The following is a 19,772-nucleotide window of genomic DNA, read 5'->3' on the forward strand; positions in this document are numbered from 1 at the left end:
TCACATGCATATACTGTAATAATAATAATAATAATAATAATAATAATAACATCCATTTTGAATTTCGTACTCATAGTGATTAGAACAACTTGGTTCTGGTAAGGGTTCAAACTGAAAAGGTTTAATTGTCAATCCATTATAACCTAAGTCAACGCCTTCACTGAGTGAGTGAATGTATGTGAGACGTGAAATATTCGTTATGAATGGACTGCAAATACGTGTTTATCTCACGTCAACAATAAATTAGTACATGGTTTATATTATTCTATTGCGTCATAGTTGTTGAGTCACACAGTTTAGGCATGAAGCTATGTTTGGGGGAACCTCTAAAACATGTGGATCATCGAATTGCGGCAGTTGATAACCAGAACTCCTTCCAAGACATTTTTCTGTATAGTATCTTCTCTCCACGCATTTTTCTTCCAGCTGTATGTTTTGTCTTCCACCCATCGTTTAGTGGCTTTAGAGTACTGGAGTCTGGAGCCAGTTATATCTCTTTTCACGTTGTAATTATGGTCCATTATTGCAATCCTAGTTCTTGTTACCATTCCACCATATAGAAAGTGTTTTTTCGTAGGAGTGTAAAGCAATCTCTCGCTATGGTATGATTCAAATTTGCTGGTGTGACAAAATTGATTACTCTGATTTAGGTCTCTTAAAAGGGCAGGGTTACATACAACTTTTTTCAGAGCATTGTAATCGCTGGATCCAGGTTCGATCAATCCCTCTCACTATTGTATGGGTGAATGTGTGTACATTTTTTATTATGTCTCTGTTTCTCCCCATTCGTGTATATTACAAACATGATTTAATACAGAAATGAATCTGTCTTCTAAGTTGTCAGAATCACTTCACATGTAGCACAAGACCACATAGGTGATTTATGATGCTCTCTTTCCACATTTGTGCGGCGGCTTTAAGCTTTTTGCCAAGTGCCAAATGTCAAATTGATAGCCCATCCATTCATATTTGGTCCTTACCAATTTCCTAATTCCTCTATGGCGGTCCGATAGAAAGAAGGTAATGTTCATTTTTTCTTTTAGGCAATCTAGAACTTTTTCGCATGCTGCTTCGCCTACAATTAGACCTTTTTGCAGAACTACGAAGTCTATAATCTTATCTCAATCGAGGTCCATTACACTCTAAGTCACATATTTTACACTGTAACTAAGTGAGTCAAATTGGCCATCACCGCGATTCACACGTTTTTATCTTTTAGGGAATTGATAAGTTGTTCATGAATCTGAAAATAAGTACATCTGACTGTTGGTTCTACGAATTTTGAAATTATTTTATAAAATGTTGTCTTGCCGATGAAACATAGTTGAAAAGTGTTTGAAAATTTTTCAAACAATTTGTATCTTATATCGCACAAGTATAACGCAGAACTCACTGCTATGCTTCACCTCTGTTCGGACTTCCATTCCCAATTACGGGCATTTTGGCACACTGCATTAACTTTCAGCAATGGTCCTATTGTTTCTACCAAATATTTGTAAAAGAGGAATGACAAATATTACAGAAGAAAAACAAAATTTGTAACGCTGACCAGAATTAAAAAAAAAAAACATTTTGTTACTCCCTATTTACTTTCTGTTTCATGTGCAGCGTCCTCGGAACCTGATGAATTAGAATATGAAGTTTCTTCTTCTATTTGAAAATATGTCTCTAAGTCAGTTTCTGCTCCCCCACATCTGATTCACCCACACATTTCTTAGCATCTCGCACCCTATCTCACACTGCACAGCTTTGTTTATATTAGGTTCCTGTGAATTTTCAGCCTCATCAAGAACTACACACACTTCAATATTTTCAGCTATAGGTGCATCACTGCAACTTGCTATTGCTTCTTTGACGACCTTCTTTCATTTATAAGCAGAGGAGCGCATAGATCAGAATTGTCTTGGGGAGATTCTCCTTTCAAAAATAGGAAAGGGACAGAAGTTTTCTTAATTTTCATAGGAGTTCTATTGTCTTTCATTAAACGTCTTTTTAGTAAAGACGATTCTTCAAAATCAGTTTCACGGAAATGACTGGAACACACAACAGTAGTTTTCGATAGTGTAAAACCCATTCTATTGATTTTCTTCACCCATGTTTTAAATCTTTGCAGTAACTTTTCTCTGTTCGGAAATACATGAAATGATACCCCTTCTTCATGTTCTGTTTTTGTTATTCCCTCAGAACACGAAAAATCACAACACCGTGGCATTTTGAATTGTATTACGATACAATTTCTTCTGTTTAGTGTACTGTAGTTCAAAATCGTTCGTATAAAAGAAAATACGTCTACATAAAACCACAACATTGGTATGTGCTGGTTTTATGATTAAGTGAAAAGCAAAAATGACTTCACACAATCATAACTAAATCCGAAATTCTGTTCACGTTTACTACAGCAAGAGAAGATTATTTATTTTAATACAAAGTGCTGCGCTGCACTCGCCGATGTTCTCGGTCTATTACGCAATCACACCAGTTCAGTGGCTGTGACGTCATAAGTATTTGTGCGGAGTCAGTAACTCAAGAACTAAGCGTCACATTGACATGAGGCAAATTACATTCTACTTAGATTGAAAAACGCGTTTGATTAAAGCCAACTTAATTTTATCGTGGACTGCTCCTTTAAAATCCTACCTATACCAGAATTCACAACCATGGTAACATGACATGGAAAGACAAGAGCTTACCTCCATAGGTTTCGAGATTTAACCTCTTGGATGAACCAACGTATATCTACTCAAGGCCTGCAAACAGTAGGACACTTAATATACGAGTGTGAAAAGTTGAAAACTCAATGCAAGAAAATGATATAGACAATATTAATAGACGAAGAAAATGGCAGACTATAAACTATGAACTTTAAAATCATGTAGATATTGTCGGACCACCAGATCTGTGCACCTTCAGCCTCTGCTCACTCCATTCCACATGCTTTCCACCCACCACATCAAACAGCAGGCCTCGAACCTTGCCTAATAGGGATGTTGCCAAACTTCCGTCAAACAGTGTCATGTCTCTTGAATATTGCTTATTAATAATGTAAGGTTAATTATTACTTATTCATAATTTAATTTAAGTAGGTTTAATGACGCTGTCCAGGTGGCCTGGTGACCAGTTTCTTTCCTCCTCCATTGCATACATCGCTGATTAGCTACATATTACACTAATCAGATTTCTTGATGCGGTTATAATGAATATTGAAATGTAAATCACCTAAGTAGAAAACAACTGCATTCTTTACCATTTCAAATTAAACTGAACTGCCAAGCATCCTACTGCTACAATGGCTGGCGGTATTTTCTTTGAATTTAAGTCTGAATGAACATTATTGAGTGTTATACTCTTATGACAGAGTTAGTGGCGTCACTTATCACAAAGCTTATAATCGAGCAACGAGATTTGCCTTCCTAATGTACTGTAATATAATACCAGTAAGTTCTTTAATGTTATCTTATGAGACTCTCATGATGAGAGGGCATAACATTAAAAAAAAAAAGTGCTATGATCACATTGTGACACTATTATTAAAAAAACTGTCCTTTTTTCCTTGGCAGACTGTTGATTAAATTCGAACCGATTGTTTCCAATGTTATACATATCCCTTTCAATGTGCGTTTGAGTTCATGTAGGCCTACTCTCTTGAAGAGTTATGAATAAAATTTTAAAAAATTAGCAGTAGTAATAGCTTAAAAACCGTCCCCCCAAATATGCTGCTCTAGGCACCTGCCTAGTCTGCCTAGGTCTAAATACGCCCCTGGTTGCGGAGAACACATCATGGATATTATTCCTAAATTAGTCTACCACTACTTAAAGTGCCGATTCTTCTTCAGGACAAAGAAAATCCGAAGATAATTACAATCTCGTAAATCCGTCAAGTCATCTCGCAAACTCTCAAAGGTAGCAGGCAACAATCATGATGAGTAATTTAATTCATTTATAGGCAAGTGAAATATCATTCAACTCTTTATTTACTAACATTTTATAGGTTTTTTTCTGTCCCTGAATTTGTAACTTGTTACAAAAAGATTATTTAAATACTGAACTTATAATTGCTTTCACAACGTTTCAGATCCCATTGCATTTTCTGTTTCGAACGTTCATAACAGTATTACCTAATAGAAGACTATTAATTATGAATAAGGGACTGTAAAGGTATTTCTTAAGTTATGAATAGCTGGGTTAAATGGAAGAAATGTGCTTTTAAAAGGACTACATTTGGCGTAACAAGTACTGTGAACTTCTTCCAAGTCATGCTCATGGCGGTAGCAGCGCCACGTTGCAGCGGATCCGTGTAAACTCACAGAGTGCGTACACTATTTTTTCTATTCGTCCTGATGATATGATCACAGTGGATATTTGTTGGTTAAATGGAAATTACGTGAAGGGAATCTATTTAGTTTTTAAAGAGAAATGTGTTCGTCATAAATACTTCTCCTTCACCTCATTATCTTATTTTGTTAGGTTTGGAATATGATCTTGAAGTTCTAATAAAATTATAAAATTGTAGGAATGAATGAACACATAGTCATGTACCGTCATTCTTTCTCATCCAGGCTAGGGACCGGCTATGGCGAAGTTACTACATGCTATGATCTTATTTACATATTTACATACTATATAACATAACATACTGATAAAGTGCAGGAGTTCTAATTTATGCTTATGAAAATAATTTACATATTTACAAAAACCAAGACTTGTATTATGCATGAAATTACAGAGGCATAACCCGGACATATCTGAATCTGAGTCACTACTATTGCTGCTGCTGCTGCACTGTCTTCACCCAAATTGATAACAAATCTAGCCACTTCCTCTTCTGTTAATCCGTTCTTCTCTCTGTATTCTACCTCTAGCTTCTGTACATGTTCACACTCTTTTTTCCATACATCACTCGTTATTGAGGAAATAGCATCTGGCTTAAACTAGATTTTATGTTTTTACTTGCAACTTTTTGTTTTACCAAACCCCACACATACTCAGTAGGACTAAGGTCGCAATGATGTGGTGGCAATCGCAACACTGTATGACCATGTTCATGAAGGAGGTGGTCAGCTATATAAGTCGGCTCAGGTTTATTCCTTTTCACAATTTCCAACAATTTTGCTTTTGTCATATCTTCCTGAAAGGTTATATCATTCATTCACAGCCATTGTTGAATTTCTGCCTTCTTGTTTGCACTACACAGTGACTTATTTTCTTGATCTATGTGATATTTTGCATTGTCCATCACCACAGTGCAGTTGGAGGTAAATTTTATCAGTTTCTCCAGGAGCCACTTCTGAAAGTTGGTACTGTTCATTTCGTCGTGATAATCACCTCTTTTACTTTTTGACTTGAAAATGAGTAGCACGCCATCAATAAAACCTTCATTGCCTCCAGCATGAGTGATTATCAGCCGTTCAGCAGCATTGTCGTAAGACATAAAGCCAGAGACATTGTTGCTTTGCCAGCATTTTTTGATAGTATAATGTGGATGTATCCATGTTTCGTCTAAATACATAATATACTTTCCTTCTTTGCGATATTTCGCAATTTTTCTTAAATAACTGGCCCTACATGCTACAATATCATTTCTTTCAATCAAAATCCATCTTGTATTTTTACATTTTTTAAACCTAAATCCCATGTCTCGAATCACTTTCCGTAGCGTTTCTCTCCCACCTTGGAAATTTATTGCTTCTCTCGCAACATTCAATAATTTCTTCAATGTCGGAACTTCTTTCTGCATGGTAATAAATTCTTGTATTTTTCTTCTTAAAATACATTGTCCATATCATCTACAAGAATTAAAGGTTCCCTTGGTCTGTTCTTCCCTGGTGATTCTAGCTTTTCATTTCCTGCACCGACTCCCTCTCTCCTGATTTTCTTTTTTAGGCACTCTGACCTGCCTATTTAAATTACATAAAAATGTTGTATTATATTAGTATTAGTTACTTACTTACTTACTGGCTTTTAAGGAACCCGGAGGTTCATTGCCGCCCTCACATAAGCCTGCCATTGGTCCCTATCCTGAGCAAGATTAATTCAGTCTCTACCATCATATCCCACCTCCCTCAAATCCATTTTAATATTATTTTCCCACCTACGTCTCGGCCTCCCCAAAGTCTTTTTCCCTCCGGCCTCCCAACTAACACTCTATATGCATTTCTGGATTCGCCCATACGTGCTACATGTCCTGCCCATCTCAAACATCTGGATTTTATGTTCCTAATTATGTCAGGTGAAGAATACAATGCGTGCAGCTCTGCGTTGTGTAACTCTCCATTCTCCTGTAACTTCATCCCTCTTAGCCCCAAATATTTTCCTAAGAACCTTATTCTCAAACACCCTTAATCTCTGTTCCTCTCTCAAAGTGAGAGTCCAAGTTTCACAACCATACAGAACAACCGGTAATATAACTGTTTTATAAATTCTAACTTTCAGATTTTTTGACAGAAGACTAGATGACAAAAGCTTCTCAACCGAATAATAACACGCATTTCCCATATTTATTCTGCGTTTAATTTCCTCCCGAATGTCATTTATATTTGTTACTGTTGCGCCAAGATATTTGAATTTTTCCAACTCTTCGAAAGATAAATCTCCAATTTTTATAGTTCCATTTCGTACAATATTCTGGTCACGAGACATAATCATATATTTAGTCTTTTCGGGATTTACTTCCAACACTATCGCTTTATTTGCTTCAACTAGAATTTCCGCGTTTTCCCAAATCGTTTGTGGATTTTCCCCTAGCATATTCACGTCATCCGCATAGACAAGAAGCTGATGTAACCCATTCAACTCCAAACCCTGTCTATTATCCTGAACTTTCCTAATGGCATATTCTAGAGCGAAGTTGAAAAGTAAAGGTGATAGTGCATCTCCCTGCTTTAGCCCGCAGTGAATTGGAAAAGCATCAGATATAAACTGGCCTATACGGATTCTGCTGTAAGTTTCACTAAGACACATTTTAATTAATTGGACTAGTTTCTTGGGAATACCAAATTCAATAGCAATATTATATAAAACTTCTCTCTTAACCGAGTCATACACCTTTTTGAAATCTATGAATAACTGATGTACTGTACCCTTATACTCCCATTTTTCTCCAATATCTGTCGAATGCAAAAAATCTAATCAATAGTCGATCTATTACGCCTAAAACCACACTGATGATCCCCAATAATTGAAGGGTTGATAGGAAAAACAACCCATGTCAAAAAAAACACTTTTTTCAGGGGAGCGAAAAAAACATTATATCTCGTTATGTAAAAAGGATAAGAAACTTAAAATATAGGTATAAATACCCCAATGCTTTATAAATATATTGCTTGTATTTTAAGCATACACAGACGCCACATGATTTTAGCTTTCCATTAGTACCAATATCTCATTTTCGGCTAAAACTGACATGGGTTGTTTTTCCTATCAACCCTTCAATTTCATCTACATATGGAGTTAATCTTCTCAAAAGGATATTCGACAAAATTTTGTACGACGTCAACAAAAGTATTAGTTAAGTAAGTAATTTTAATATGTAATCAATTAAAATAAAATAAGCCTCGCTTATGATCGCTGCTGCTTTTTTCGTTGCCTGATTTATAGGAAACAGATATTGACGTGTTTGTTTCTCTTCTTCGCAAAATACTATTACTTGCTTAATAATATTTCATTTCCTGCACCGACTCCCTCTCTCCTGATTTTCTTTTTTAGGCGCTCTGACCTGCCTATATAAATTACATAAAAATGTTGTATTATATTAGTATTAGTTAAGTACATAATTTTAATATGTAATCAATTAAAATAAAATAAGCCTCGCATATGATCGCTGCTGCTTTTTTTGTTGCCTGATTTATAGGAAACAGATATTGACCTGTGTGATTTAAATTGACCTGTTTGTTTCTCTTCTTCACAAAATCTATTACTTAATAATATTTGTTTCACCACTCTGTGCTGCAGTATTCATGTTGAGTTGATAACACTGGACGCAAGTGCAAATAAACTGTCCCGCAAGAAGGCTAAAAATTGTTAGTGATGGAGGGAAGAAAGGGAGAGAGTTAGGAATGCAGGGAAAGAAATGAATTACCGAGGCTTATAGGGAATTAGGGTTCAGTTCGCATATCTTACAGGGGCACAGATCCGATGGTCCAACAATATCAGCTTTCATACTGTTTATTACCTAAATAACCTTCAATTTGTTGTAAATACCATATCTAATGGAATAGTTGTTAAGACTTAGAATGGATGTGTGTAAATAATGCAAATATTAGAACATGTATTATTACCATGGAGTATTGAAGCATGTGGATGAATAATAATAATAAAAAAACACATACACTTCCTCTCTCTCTATCTTTTTTATTCATTTATATTTTCGTTATATTCGTTTTCTTTTTACTCTTATTCTTCTTTTCCTTTCTTTTATAATAAGTAAAATAAAATTCCTCTTTCAAGGGAATTTGTCTAAAGATCCCTACAAAGATATACACTAATTTTTTGGGACTTAGGAGCACTTCTCATATAACAAATATGGTTCTGAAATTATTAAGCACATTGTCAGAATTTTTTTTCTGAAAATGCAAGGAAGGAAAAAAAAAACTTAAGAACTCCATATGATCATCACACTCTTCACAACTGAAATTTCTTTGTTGCAGGTGCACTCTGTTATGCGTCCATTATTAATGACATTGGGAGACTACCGTAACCTGAGTCTCAATGGAGCTAAACGTCTCTCATACCTAACACAGTTGTTTCCATCAAGCTTTAATGAGAAACTTTGTGAACAACTGTTACAACATCTTAAAAAGCTCTTAGAAGTTGCTATTGTAGCTCATAAAAGTGAGTCAACTCTTAATTATCTTTGCATCATATTTGTGTAACGTTGTAAATTTTAAAACTTTGTCTTTATGCAGTGTAAATCTTTATTTTTATCAGGTGCGTTTGTAAGATTTTTTTTCTTCCATATCTTCTACAATGAACAAGATGTGCTTTTTGTTTGAGGGTACTACTGAAAGTTTCCTTCCCCCCTTCCCAATATTACAGTACACATTTCTTTAAACTCACGAGTTAAGCAGGCAAGAATAGTATTGCATTGTACTAGTAAATACAGAGACTAGATGAAAATAAATCAAGGAAGATTTCACATAAATGAATGCCATTGCATTGTCACTGCATTTAGGGTAAGTGTTGTTGGTGTTATATGAAAGTACGTTACCAGAACAGATCCAAGAAATAAATCAATGAATTAAATTCGGTTCCTAATAAAACTACATGAAACATACTGTGCTACTCTTGTTTCTTCATTCTTTGCATGCCCCAGTTACTTAGCACTTAATTTTGAAACGAAGAAGCAATGGTGATTTGCCATTCAAAAGAGAATTTCGTGAAACCATTTCAATTGCTGTAAATTTGTGCAAAATGTGACAATGGCAGTAATTGAAAAATAACCTTCTGAGCTATATTTAAATTCCCCCCCCCCCCACTGTTTAGTCTGCGTGTTGGAGTGTCTGTTCTTAGCAATTTTGTTGTTAAAGATTACAAAATTACATGCAGTTTTAGTTTTCGTAATCACCACTTTAGTAATAGCCCTGATCACATATACAGGGTGTTTAAAAAATACGGGGCATAATTTCAGCTATGTATTTCCCACATGTAGACAATCAAAATAGTTCATTACAACATGTGTCCGGAAATGCTTTATTTCCGAGTTATGGCCTTCACAACATTGAAATTCACTGGAACGTTTTTCTTTCCGCAGGTCATTGCCGTCAAAGGAGACATTAAGAGGGCACTCTGACAGTTCATTCCGAGGCGAAGGTTACATTCAGTGTTGTGTAGTCATTAGACTGTGTGACATGTATTCAAATCAAGAGCTGGCATAGATACACTTCATGTATGGTAAGGCGGACGGCAATGCTGCGCTGGCTCGTCGTTTGTACCAGGAGAGGTAACCACAGCGACAATGTCCAGATCGGAAGACATTTGTACGTCTCCATTACCGTCTGTGCGAGTATGGAAAATTTAACTCTCCTGGTTTGGGAAGGGAACGACCAAGATCTACAACTCCAGAAGTACAGGAGGAGATTCTGGAGGCTGTGAACATGACTCCTTCTATCAGCACACGAAGGGTAGTGTTGCAAGTCAGTGTTCCTCATACGACTGTCTGGAGACTGTTGAAAGAGTATCAATTGTATCCTTATCATTTGCAACGTGTACAGGCTCTGTCATCAGCAGATTACCCTGCACGAGTTAGGTTCTGTCAGTGGTTCTTGCAGCAATGTGGTGTAAATCCGAACTTTCCTGCCTTAGTATTATTTACAGATGAAGCACAGTTCACACGAGATGGCATAACAAATTTCCACAATCAGCATGTATGGGCGTATGAAAACCCACGTGCAACTGTTCCATCTCATCACCAGGTGCGGTTCTCCCTCAACATGAGGGCCGGTATCATTGGTGATCGATTAGTTGGACCCCATGTACTTGTAAACAGACCTACGGGGCAGGTGTACACAAACTTCCTGGAAAACACCATACCTCATGTTTTAGAAGACACTCCACTGATCAATCGTCAACACATTCACTTCTTGCATGATGGCGCTCCTGCACACTTCAGTCGTACGGCTCGCCGGTACTTGGATCGAAGGTTTCCTGATCGATGGATAGGTAGAGGTGGCCCAATTGCTTGGCCTCCACGCTCACCTGATCTGAACCCTCTCGATTTCTACTTGTGGGGCATTTAAAATCATTGGTTTATTCGTCTCCGGTGCCTGATTTGGAATCCCTTCGGAATCGAATTGTGGCATGTTCTGAGGACATACGCAATACTCCTGGAGTTTGGGATCGTGTTTGCAGGTCAATGAGACATCGATGTGAGGTCTGTATTCAAGCAGGAGGTGGAGATTTTGAACATCTTCTGTAATGACTACGACCTGCGGAAAGAAAAACATTCCGGTGAAGGCCATAACTCGGAAATGAAGCATTTCCGGACATATGTTGTAATGAACTATTTTGATTGTCTACATGTGGGAAATACATACCTGAAATTATGCCCCGTATTTTTTAAACACCCTGTATATCAGATTAGCCATTCCTATGTTATGAAATGGCAACATAAAATGGGAACAACCTCCAAAGCCTTCACTGTCGAAAAGGCATTTTTTTTTGGTAACAACTGGTAGATGGAAGTACAGTGTTGCTCTATGCATTCCATAAGGTTTATAACATGACTTCTTTTACAGTCACTAGATGGCAGCATAGTGAAACTGTTAAAAGTGGTTGCCTTGAAAGTCCATTAGTTTAATTAATTTGTTTATATATATATATATATATATATATATATATATATATATATATATATATATATATATATATATATATACAGGGGTAATATCTACCACTAAGAATGATGACAGGTGTGCATAGGAGGCCATCAGGTAAAAGATTTCCAAAATTTAGAAATATTGACCTATCTTCCTGATGATGTTTTATGTTAACAACGAAGATATTTTTAGTAATAATCAGAACATTCATAATTTTAATGAAAGACACAAATCAGATCTCCATCTACCCTTTGTTAGTCTCAGCTGTTATAAAAAGGAATTTGCTATTCATGTATTACGGTCTTCAGTGCACTGCCTAATTATCTTAAAACTTTGACAAGCTTAAAGAAAAAAGTCAAAACAGAATTAACAAAATTTTTCCACACTCATACCGTCTACCAAACTGCTAAATTGTTTATGCTTGTAAATTGAATTAATCTGCTTACTGTGTATTGTATAATTTTGTGTAACTTTTGACTTGTTCCTCATCTCAAAGCTACAAAGCTGATGTAAGATTTATGGAACACAATAAATGAAATGAGATGAAAAACCACCGTATTAACTATTTGATTTGTTATAGGTGTTTCAAAGAATGGGGAGAATGAGCAGAAGATAGCAACTATAATCGGCATTTTCCACCAGATTCCTGCTGCAACACCAAAATTCATTGATGTCTTGTGTAGACTAGTGCTGCAAACAGAGAAAAGTTTGCTCATTGAGGCAAGCTCTCCCTTCAGGGAGCCCCTCATCAAGTTCCTACTACGCTTTCCTCAAGAGACCATAGATCTGTTCCTGCATGACAACAACATAAAGGTACAGCAAATAACATTCTGCAAAGTACTCATTAATTCTGATACACGGCTTTGTACACTCCCAAAACAATAACAACTCTATAACTTTTATAAATTCGAAATATTTGTATGTGAAAAGCAAAATAACTCTTTTCTAAAATTACTACATCACTCATGTAATATGAAAGTGCATTTATTTCTTTTTCAAGTAAAATACTTTTAATATTACTAGGAAGATTTCTTCAGAAACTGTTTGCATAGTGATGTTGAAGTCAAAATGGACAAACTTGTGACGTAGATGACAAGGCAAACAATATAATACCTTAATTTTTTTAAAGCTTGATTATTAGAATAATAATTGGGATTTCAAAAAGTTGATTGGTGTTGAATGGAACTTGGTCATGAAACTTGGCATATAGACTGAGTAACACGTATTATATTCATAAGATACCAACATTTGAAGAGCACAGGAGAAAAACATGTTAAGCCCAAAATTATCGATTTTCTGTTTTAGATGTAATAGCTCTTGTAGTGTGCATTTTTGAAGTTTAATTATACAAAATAACAAGCTCATCAGTCCAAAGAAATATGAAGAATGATAACCCAAAGACAACAGACTGTGATGGGTTTTGAAACTTTTAACTTGCTCTCCTGTAAAAATAGTAAAACTTGAGTTATGAATCAGGTTTTTCCCCTGTACTTTTCATTTGTATGAAAATAAGTAATAGGGTTATATATACGTAAATGTCCAGCAATATATTTAGTCACAATATGTACAAAAGATTTAAAATTCATAATGATCATAATAATTTATTCACCGGTTGTAAATGTTTCTGTATAAGCATTTTGAGAAGTCACATGTCAGAATGTTACATAGTGGTTTCTATACTACTCACTCGCCCAATAAATGTAGTAATCAGAATAATTTCTTCTCTCCTCAAAAGATTCTTCACACATTTTACTATTGAATGCACTATATACTATTACTGTCTCATTATAAAGACATGCTTGCTGACTTGTTGATGTCTCTTGTTTGCGTCTGTATGTTTTTCTCCTGAATTACTGGATAGATTCCATTTGTACTCGTATTCAGTCTGTGAAAGCCGATTCATTTGGAAAGTCTGCACATACTTTTTTACTCGAAAAATAACTTCGGAGTTCTTTTAATGACACAGAATGACAACTTAATCAAAATCGTCTCTTATTGTCATTCTTCTTCAATTTTTTTTTCTAACTTAAAAGCAATAGAAACAGTATGGATCATGTCTCCAAATATGTTTGGTTTAGAGTTTATATAAAAACTGAGAGATACACGAGTTATTTGCAAAACTGTACTGATTAGAGAATAGAACAAGAAGTAACATAAATGCTGTCTAAGCTATACATACAGAAAGAGGTGACGTAGAGTTAAGATACCAGCACATATTTAGAGAACCAATAAAAGAAGCTGTTGCTATGTTTAAACCAAACTCAGATCATAAGTGCCTAGCTGTTCATCTGTGCAAAATAAAAATCTTAAAAACAGAAGAATGCAGACTACAAGGCACAAAAATGAACAAGGATCACATGCTGAGCTGTACCAAACTTACAAAAGTACTTCAACTATAAAAAAAAAAGTCTAAGTGATCTTTATTGGGAGGCAAGCCATAAAATGGGTTAGTCCCCAAATATGAGCCATTGGAAACCAACCATATTTACAGAACTTACTATACCATGTCCCATACCGTAGCATTATGGTCTAAGGCATCATGCCTAGGATTCGCATTGCTGAATGCATTCTGATTCAAGTCCTCATGAACAAGGAATTTTCTCATGAAATTTCGGCCAGTGTATGGGACAGTGCCCACCCATCATCGTGATGAATTTGGGGTGCTATGATAGGTAGTGAAATCTGGTTCTATGAGCCAGCATTGTGCTAACAATACAATACCTCCATTCTGATTGGATGATCGTTCACTTCTGCTGAGGCATGCGGATGTGAGGCCAACAGCTCTGGTCGGCCATGATTCTTCTTGGACTGTCATGCCTCAGATTTATTTATTTTTTTTTACTAGGCATATATCATACTCATACATTGCAATTAAACATGCTAAATTGAAGATTTTTGTTTATATCATTCCTTTGCAGTATTCTTATTCATATACAGTAACTTACAGAAAAAAACAGCAATATTTACTTACTTACCTACAGTATACAGTGTCATCGTTGTCAGCTTCATCTTCTTTATCATCATCATCATCATCATCATCATCATCATCATCATCATTCTGACAAGTATAGACCATAAGGTCTATTGGTCTTATATAAAATTTTTGTCAGCAGTTTGCATATCTACCCACAGATCTTCAGCCTCTTTGCCGGCATGTGTAGTTATAAACAGCTTTGTGGATCCTACTTGAGCTCATGGTGTTTCTAGTTCATTTGATACTGATGGAAAATGCCTGTCAACTGATGGAGAACCAACTCATAATGAAAATGGAATGAGGCTAGTTGACTTTGTACTGTTAAAACTAGTTTAAGATAATGAACACCATGTTCAGTCTCTGGCATTTCATCAGCCCACGCGAGTTGTGTGGATATAAAGGGAAAAGTTGAGACGGTCTCGGGTAGAGTTCCCGGGTAGCTCAGTTGGCAGAGCGCTGGTACGTTCAACCAGAGGTCCCGGGATCGATACCCTTGAAATTATTCAAATTTGCTTTACAGGAAGCTTTACCTGAAAGATTAGATTTGCATAATATATACGTCACTGTGTACGTTAATAGAAAACCACAATTTCAAGTCACACAGAGTTTGTGTGCACTCGATGTGGGTCTCTGGCGTTTTGTCAGCCCACGCGAGTTGTGTGGATATAAAGGGAAAAGTTGAGATGGTGTCGGGTAGAGTTCCCAGGTAGCTCAGTTGGCAGAGCGCTGGTACGTTCAACCAGAGGTCCTGGGATCGATAGCCAGCCCCAGAACAATTTTTCCCTTGAAATTATTCAAATCTGCTTTACAGGAAGCTTTACCTGAAAGATTAGATTTGCATAATATATACGTCACTGTGTACGTTAACAGAAAACCACAATTTCAAGTCACACAGAGTTTGTGTGCACTCGATGTGGGTCTCTGGCGTTTCGTCAGCCCACGCAAGTTGTGTGGATATAAAGGGAAAAGTTGAGACGGTGCTGGTTGGAGTTCCCGGGTAACTCAGTTGGCAGAGCGCTGGTACGTTCAACCAGAGGTCCCGGGATCGATACCTGACCCCGGAACAATTTTTCCCTTGAAATTATTCAAATCTGCTTTACAGGAAGCTTTACCTGAAAGATTAGATTTGCATACATTAATTTTAAGAACAGACTGTGTAGGTTGTAAGTAATTGAAAAGTCAAATGTCATTTTGGTATTTGAATAATGGTTTAACCGAAAAAAAATAATAATAATTTGTGTCTGAAGTTTAAATCCCATTTATGGTAAAACTGTTGAGTATTGAGATGTATGAGTTGTAAGATATCAACGTGAAGAGCATGCCGAAAAATATTCCTTTGTCAATTGTTCAAAAAAAGCTTCATTTGTGTAATAACATACAAAATGAATTGATTAAAAACGCATTTACAATGTGAATAGAAACTTCAGGAAAATCTGGCATCGCTTAAGGGTTGCTTGACAAGTGTATACTGTTTATCTGCATTCTTGCATTGTATCTCAGCAGTAGCAAGTCTTATGCTAGTCTGTTCGTAGAATTCTAAAGGTGAAGTCAATTAAGAACAATGCCAAAATTTACTAATCGTGAGTACTTAGATATGCTTTTAATCTATGAATTAAACATCCTTAATAAATTGACAGTGATATTAAATTTCAATAATCAATTTCAATTTCTCTATAATCTGAAACACATAAGTACAAAGTTATTTTACGTTATATCATGTCTTTGCTGTGAAAAATGAAACCAGCAATTTAGATGTACCATAAGGTTATCAGTGGGATAGTTGACGTTAAAAATTACAACAGCCTTCTTGACTTGCCATAAAGTAAGTTACCAAGGAGATGATTGATGCTTTGCGAAATCTGGCTCAATTGTAGATACTCTTAAGTCACAAGTCTTCCTCAATGCTAGGTTTAGTTCTGTATTTGTTTTTGAAGAAGACTATAGCAGAAAATGTACAAGTATGCTATGCAAGTGGCAATAAGTTTTTTTTTTTTTGTATCTAATGCCATTGGCCATTTTCGTAAATCATACAATACATACAGTGTGTACACAAACAAAGATTTGAAATAATAACAGTAATAAGTAACAAAAAAACCTTTTGGAAGAGAGTTTTGCATGTGCTTCCCAATATCGGTCATAGATGTTTATAGAGTGGAATGTTGCATTGCAATTTACAGAACATCAGAATATAAGTACGGGTAGTGCATGCAACTGAGATTGCAACCTGGCATTGTAAGAAACGCGATATTTAAGCTCGAATCAAAAGATAATTTAAATAATATTCTAAAAGCCCCTATTTTTTTATTAAAGAACAAACTATTGTTTGTTTCCAAGAAAAGATTTTTCGTATATATATTTTTCCTACCTTTGGAGAAAGGATAATATTCTCTTAATTTTAATGTTAAAGGAGCAGTCCGCGATAAAATTAAGTTGGCTTTAATCAAACACGTTTTTCAATCTAAGTAGAATGTAATTTGCCTCATGTCATTGCGAGGCATGGTTCTTGAGTTACTGACTCCGCACAAATACTTATGACTTCACAGCCACTGAACTGGTGTCATTGCGTAGTAGACCGAGAACATTGGCGAGTGCAGCGCAGCGCTTTGTATTAAAATAAATAATCTTCTCTCGCCGTAGTAAACATGAACAGAATTTCGGACTTAGTTATGATTGTGTGAAGTCATGTTTTGCTTTTCATTTAATTATAAAACTGGCACATACCAATGTTGTGGTTTTATGTAGACGTATTTTCTTTTATATGAACGATTTTGAACTACAGTACACTAAACAGAAGAAATTGTATCATAATACAGTTTAAAATGCCGTGGTGTTGTGATTTTTCGTGTTCAGAGGGAACAACAAAAACAGAACATGAAGAAGGTGTATCATTTCATGTATTTCCGAACAGAGAAAAGTTACTGCAAAGATTTAAAACATGGGTGAAGAAAATCAATAGAATGGGTTTTACACTATCGAAAACTACTGTTGTGTGTTCCAGTCATTTCCGTGAAACTGATTTTGAAGAATCGTCTTTACTAAAAAGACGTTTAATGAAAGACAATAGAACTCCTATGAAAATTAAGAAAACTTCTGTCCCTTTCCTATTTTTGAAAGGAGAATCTCCCCAAGACAATTCTGATCTATGCGCTCCTCTGCTTATAAATGAAAGAAGGTCGTCAAAGAAGCAATAGCAAGTTGCAGTGATGCACCTATAGCTGAAAATATTGACGTGTGTGTAGTTCTTGATGAGGCTGAAAATTCACAGGAACCTAATATAAACAAAGCTGTGCAGTGTGAGATAGGGTGCGAGACGCTAAGAAATGTGTGGGTGAATCAGATGTGGGGGAGCAGAAACTGACTTAGAGACATAATTTCAAATAGAAGAAGAAACTTCATATTCTAATTCATCAGGTTCCAAGGGCGCTGCACATGAAACAGAAAGTAAATAGGAAATCAAAAAGTTTTTTTTTTTTCCTGGTCAGCGTTACAAATTTTGTTTTTCTTCTGTAATTTTTGTCATTCCTCTTTTACAAATATTTGGTAGAAACAATAGAACCATTGCTGAAAGTTAATGCAGTGTGCCAAAATGCCCGTAATTGGGAGTGGAAGTCCGAACAGAGGTGAAGGATAGCAGTGAGTTCTGTGTTATACTTGTGCGATATAAGATACAAATTGTTTGAATAATTTTCAAAAACTTTACAACTATGTTTCATCGGCAAGACAACATTTTATAAAATAATTTCAAAATTCGTAGAACCAACAGTCAGATGTACTTATTTTCAGATTCATGAACAACTTATCAATTCCCTAAAAGATAAAAACGTGCGAAACGCGGTGATGGCCAATTTGACTCACCAAGTTACAGTGCAAAATATGTGACTTACAGTGTAATGGACCTCGATTCAAATAAGATTATAGACTACGTAGTTCTGCAAAAAGGTCTAATTGTAGGTGAAGCAGCATGCGAAAAAGTTCTAGATTGCCTAAAAGAAAAAATGAACATTACCTTCTTTTTATCGGACCGCCATAGAGGAATTAGGAAATTGATAAGGACCAAATATGAATGGATGGGCTATCAATTTGACATTTGGCACATGGCAAAAAGCTTAAAGCCACCGCACAAATGTGGAAAGAGAGCATCATAAATCACCTATGTGGTCTTGTGCTACATGTGAAGGTGATTCTGACGACTTAGAAGACAGATTCATTTCTGTATTAAATCATGTTTGTAATATACACGAATGGGGAGAAACAGAGACATAATAAAAAATGTACACACATTCACCCATACAATAGTGAGAGGGATTGGATCGAACCTGGATCCAGCGATTACAATGCTCTGAAAAAAGTTATATGTAACCCTGCCATTTTAAAAGACCTAAATCAATTTTGTCACACCAGCAAATTTGAATCATACCATAGCGAGAGATTGCTTTACACTCCTAAGAGAAAACACTTTCCATATGGTGGAATGATAACAAGAACTATGATTGCGATAATGGACCATAATTACAACGTGAAAAGAGATGTAACTGGCTCCAGACTCCAGTACTCTAAAGCCACTAAACGATGGGTCGAAGGAAAATGCGTGGAGAGAAGATACTTTACAGAAAAATGTCTTGGAAGTAGTTCTGGTTATCAACTGCCGCAATTCGATGATCCACATGTTTTAGAGGTTCCCCCAATCATAGCTTCGTGCCTAAACTGTGTGACTCAACAACTATGACGCAATAGAATAATATAAACCATGTACTAATTTATTGTGGACGTGAGATAAACACGTATTTGCAATCCATTCATAACGAATATTTCACGTCTCACATACATTCACTCACTCAGTGAAGGCATTGAATTAGGTTATAATGGATCGACATATTAAGCCTTTTCAGTTTGAACCCTTACCAGAACCAAGTTGTTCTAATCACTATGAATACGAAATTCAAAATGGGTAAGTTATTATTATTATTATTATTATTATTATTATTATTATTATTATTACAGTATATGCATGTGATAGGTCCTAAATGTGTTAATAATAACTGACTAACGTATGAATATATATTTACGCATTCTACGCTGTATGTCAAACGGAATCTTATGAAGCGATCAGTGGTTATAACGTCAGAGCTTGCAGTAAGACCTTTAATATTTTGCAAACTAAAAGGCGTATGGCCGGTTTGTCCAAGTATTGTTAGAACACTTAATGACTGTTAAACCTTCAACAGTTTGTTAAATACAGTTTTTCCATTTGTTCAACACCAGTTTGGCTTAACAGATTCTTAACCGTTTGTTAACTTTAAATGTAGGATTTCAGGCCGTTAACTCATTTAACAAACACTTAAACATGGCGGATAACACCACAGCTGTTCAGACAAAAGTTGTGAAAATAATATCTTATGCTTCTCTTTGAGGAATGTTTAGAGTAAGGGCCAGTTTCACCAAGCTTCAGTAAATCAGTCCAAATGAAACCTTAACTAGTACTGAACATT

At 35.8% G+C, this 19,772-nt stretch overlaps 1 protein-coding gene across 6 annotated transcripts in view; it reads left to right on the forward strand.

The window, feature by feature from the left end:
- The window catches only part of Nipped-A (Transcription-associated protein Nipped-A), a 494,348-nt gene that overhangs the window by 218,429 nt on the left and 256,147 nt on the right, over positions 1-19,772 (forward strand). For all 6 annotated transcript variants that reach the window (XM_069825168.1, XM_069825181.1, XM_069825178.1 and 3 more), the window contains exons 26-27: positions 8,643-8,826; positions 11,890-12,122. In XM_069825168.1, coding sequence (XP_069681269.1) covers positions 8,643-8,826; positions 11,890-12,122 — 417 coding nt within the window. The remainder of the gene's footprint in view (positions 1-8,642; positions 8,827-11,889; positions 12,123-19,772) is intronic.

This window comes from Periplaneta americana, chromosome 1 (assembly GCF_040183065.1).
Source record: "Periplaneta americana isolate PAMFEO1 chromosome 1, P.americana_PAMFEO1_priV1, whole genome shotgun sequence".
NCBI lineage: Eukaryota > Metazoa > Arthropoda > Insecta > Blattodea > Blattidae > Periplaneta > Periplaneta americana.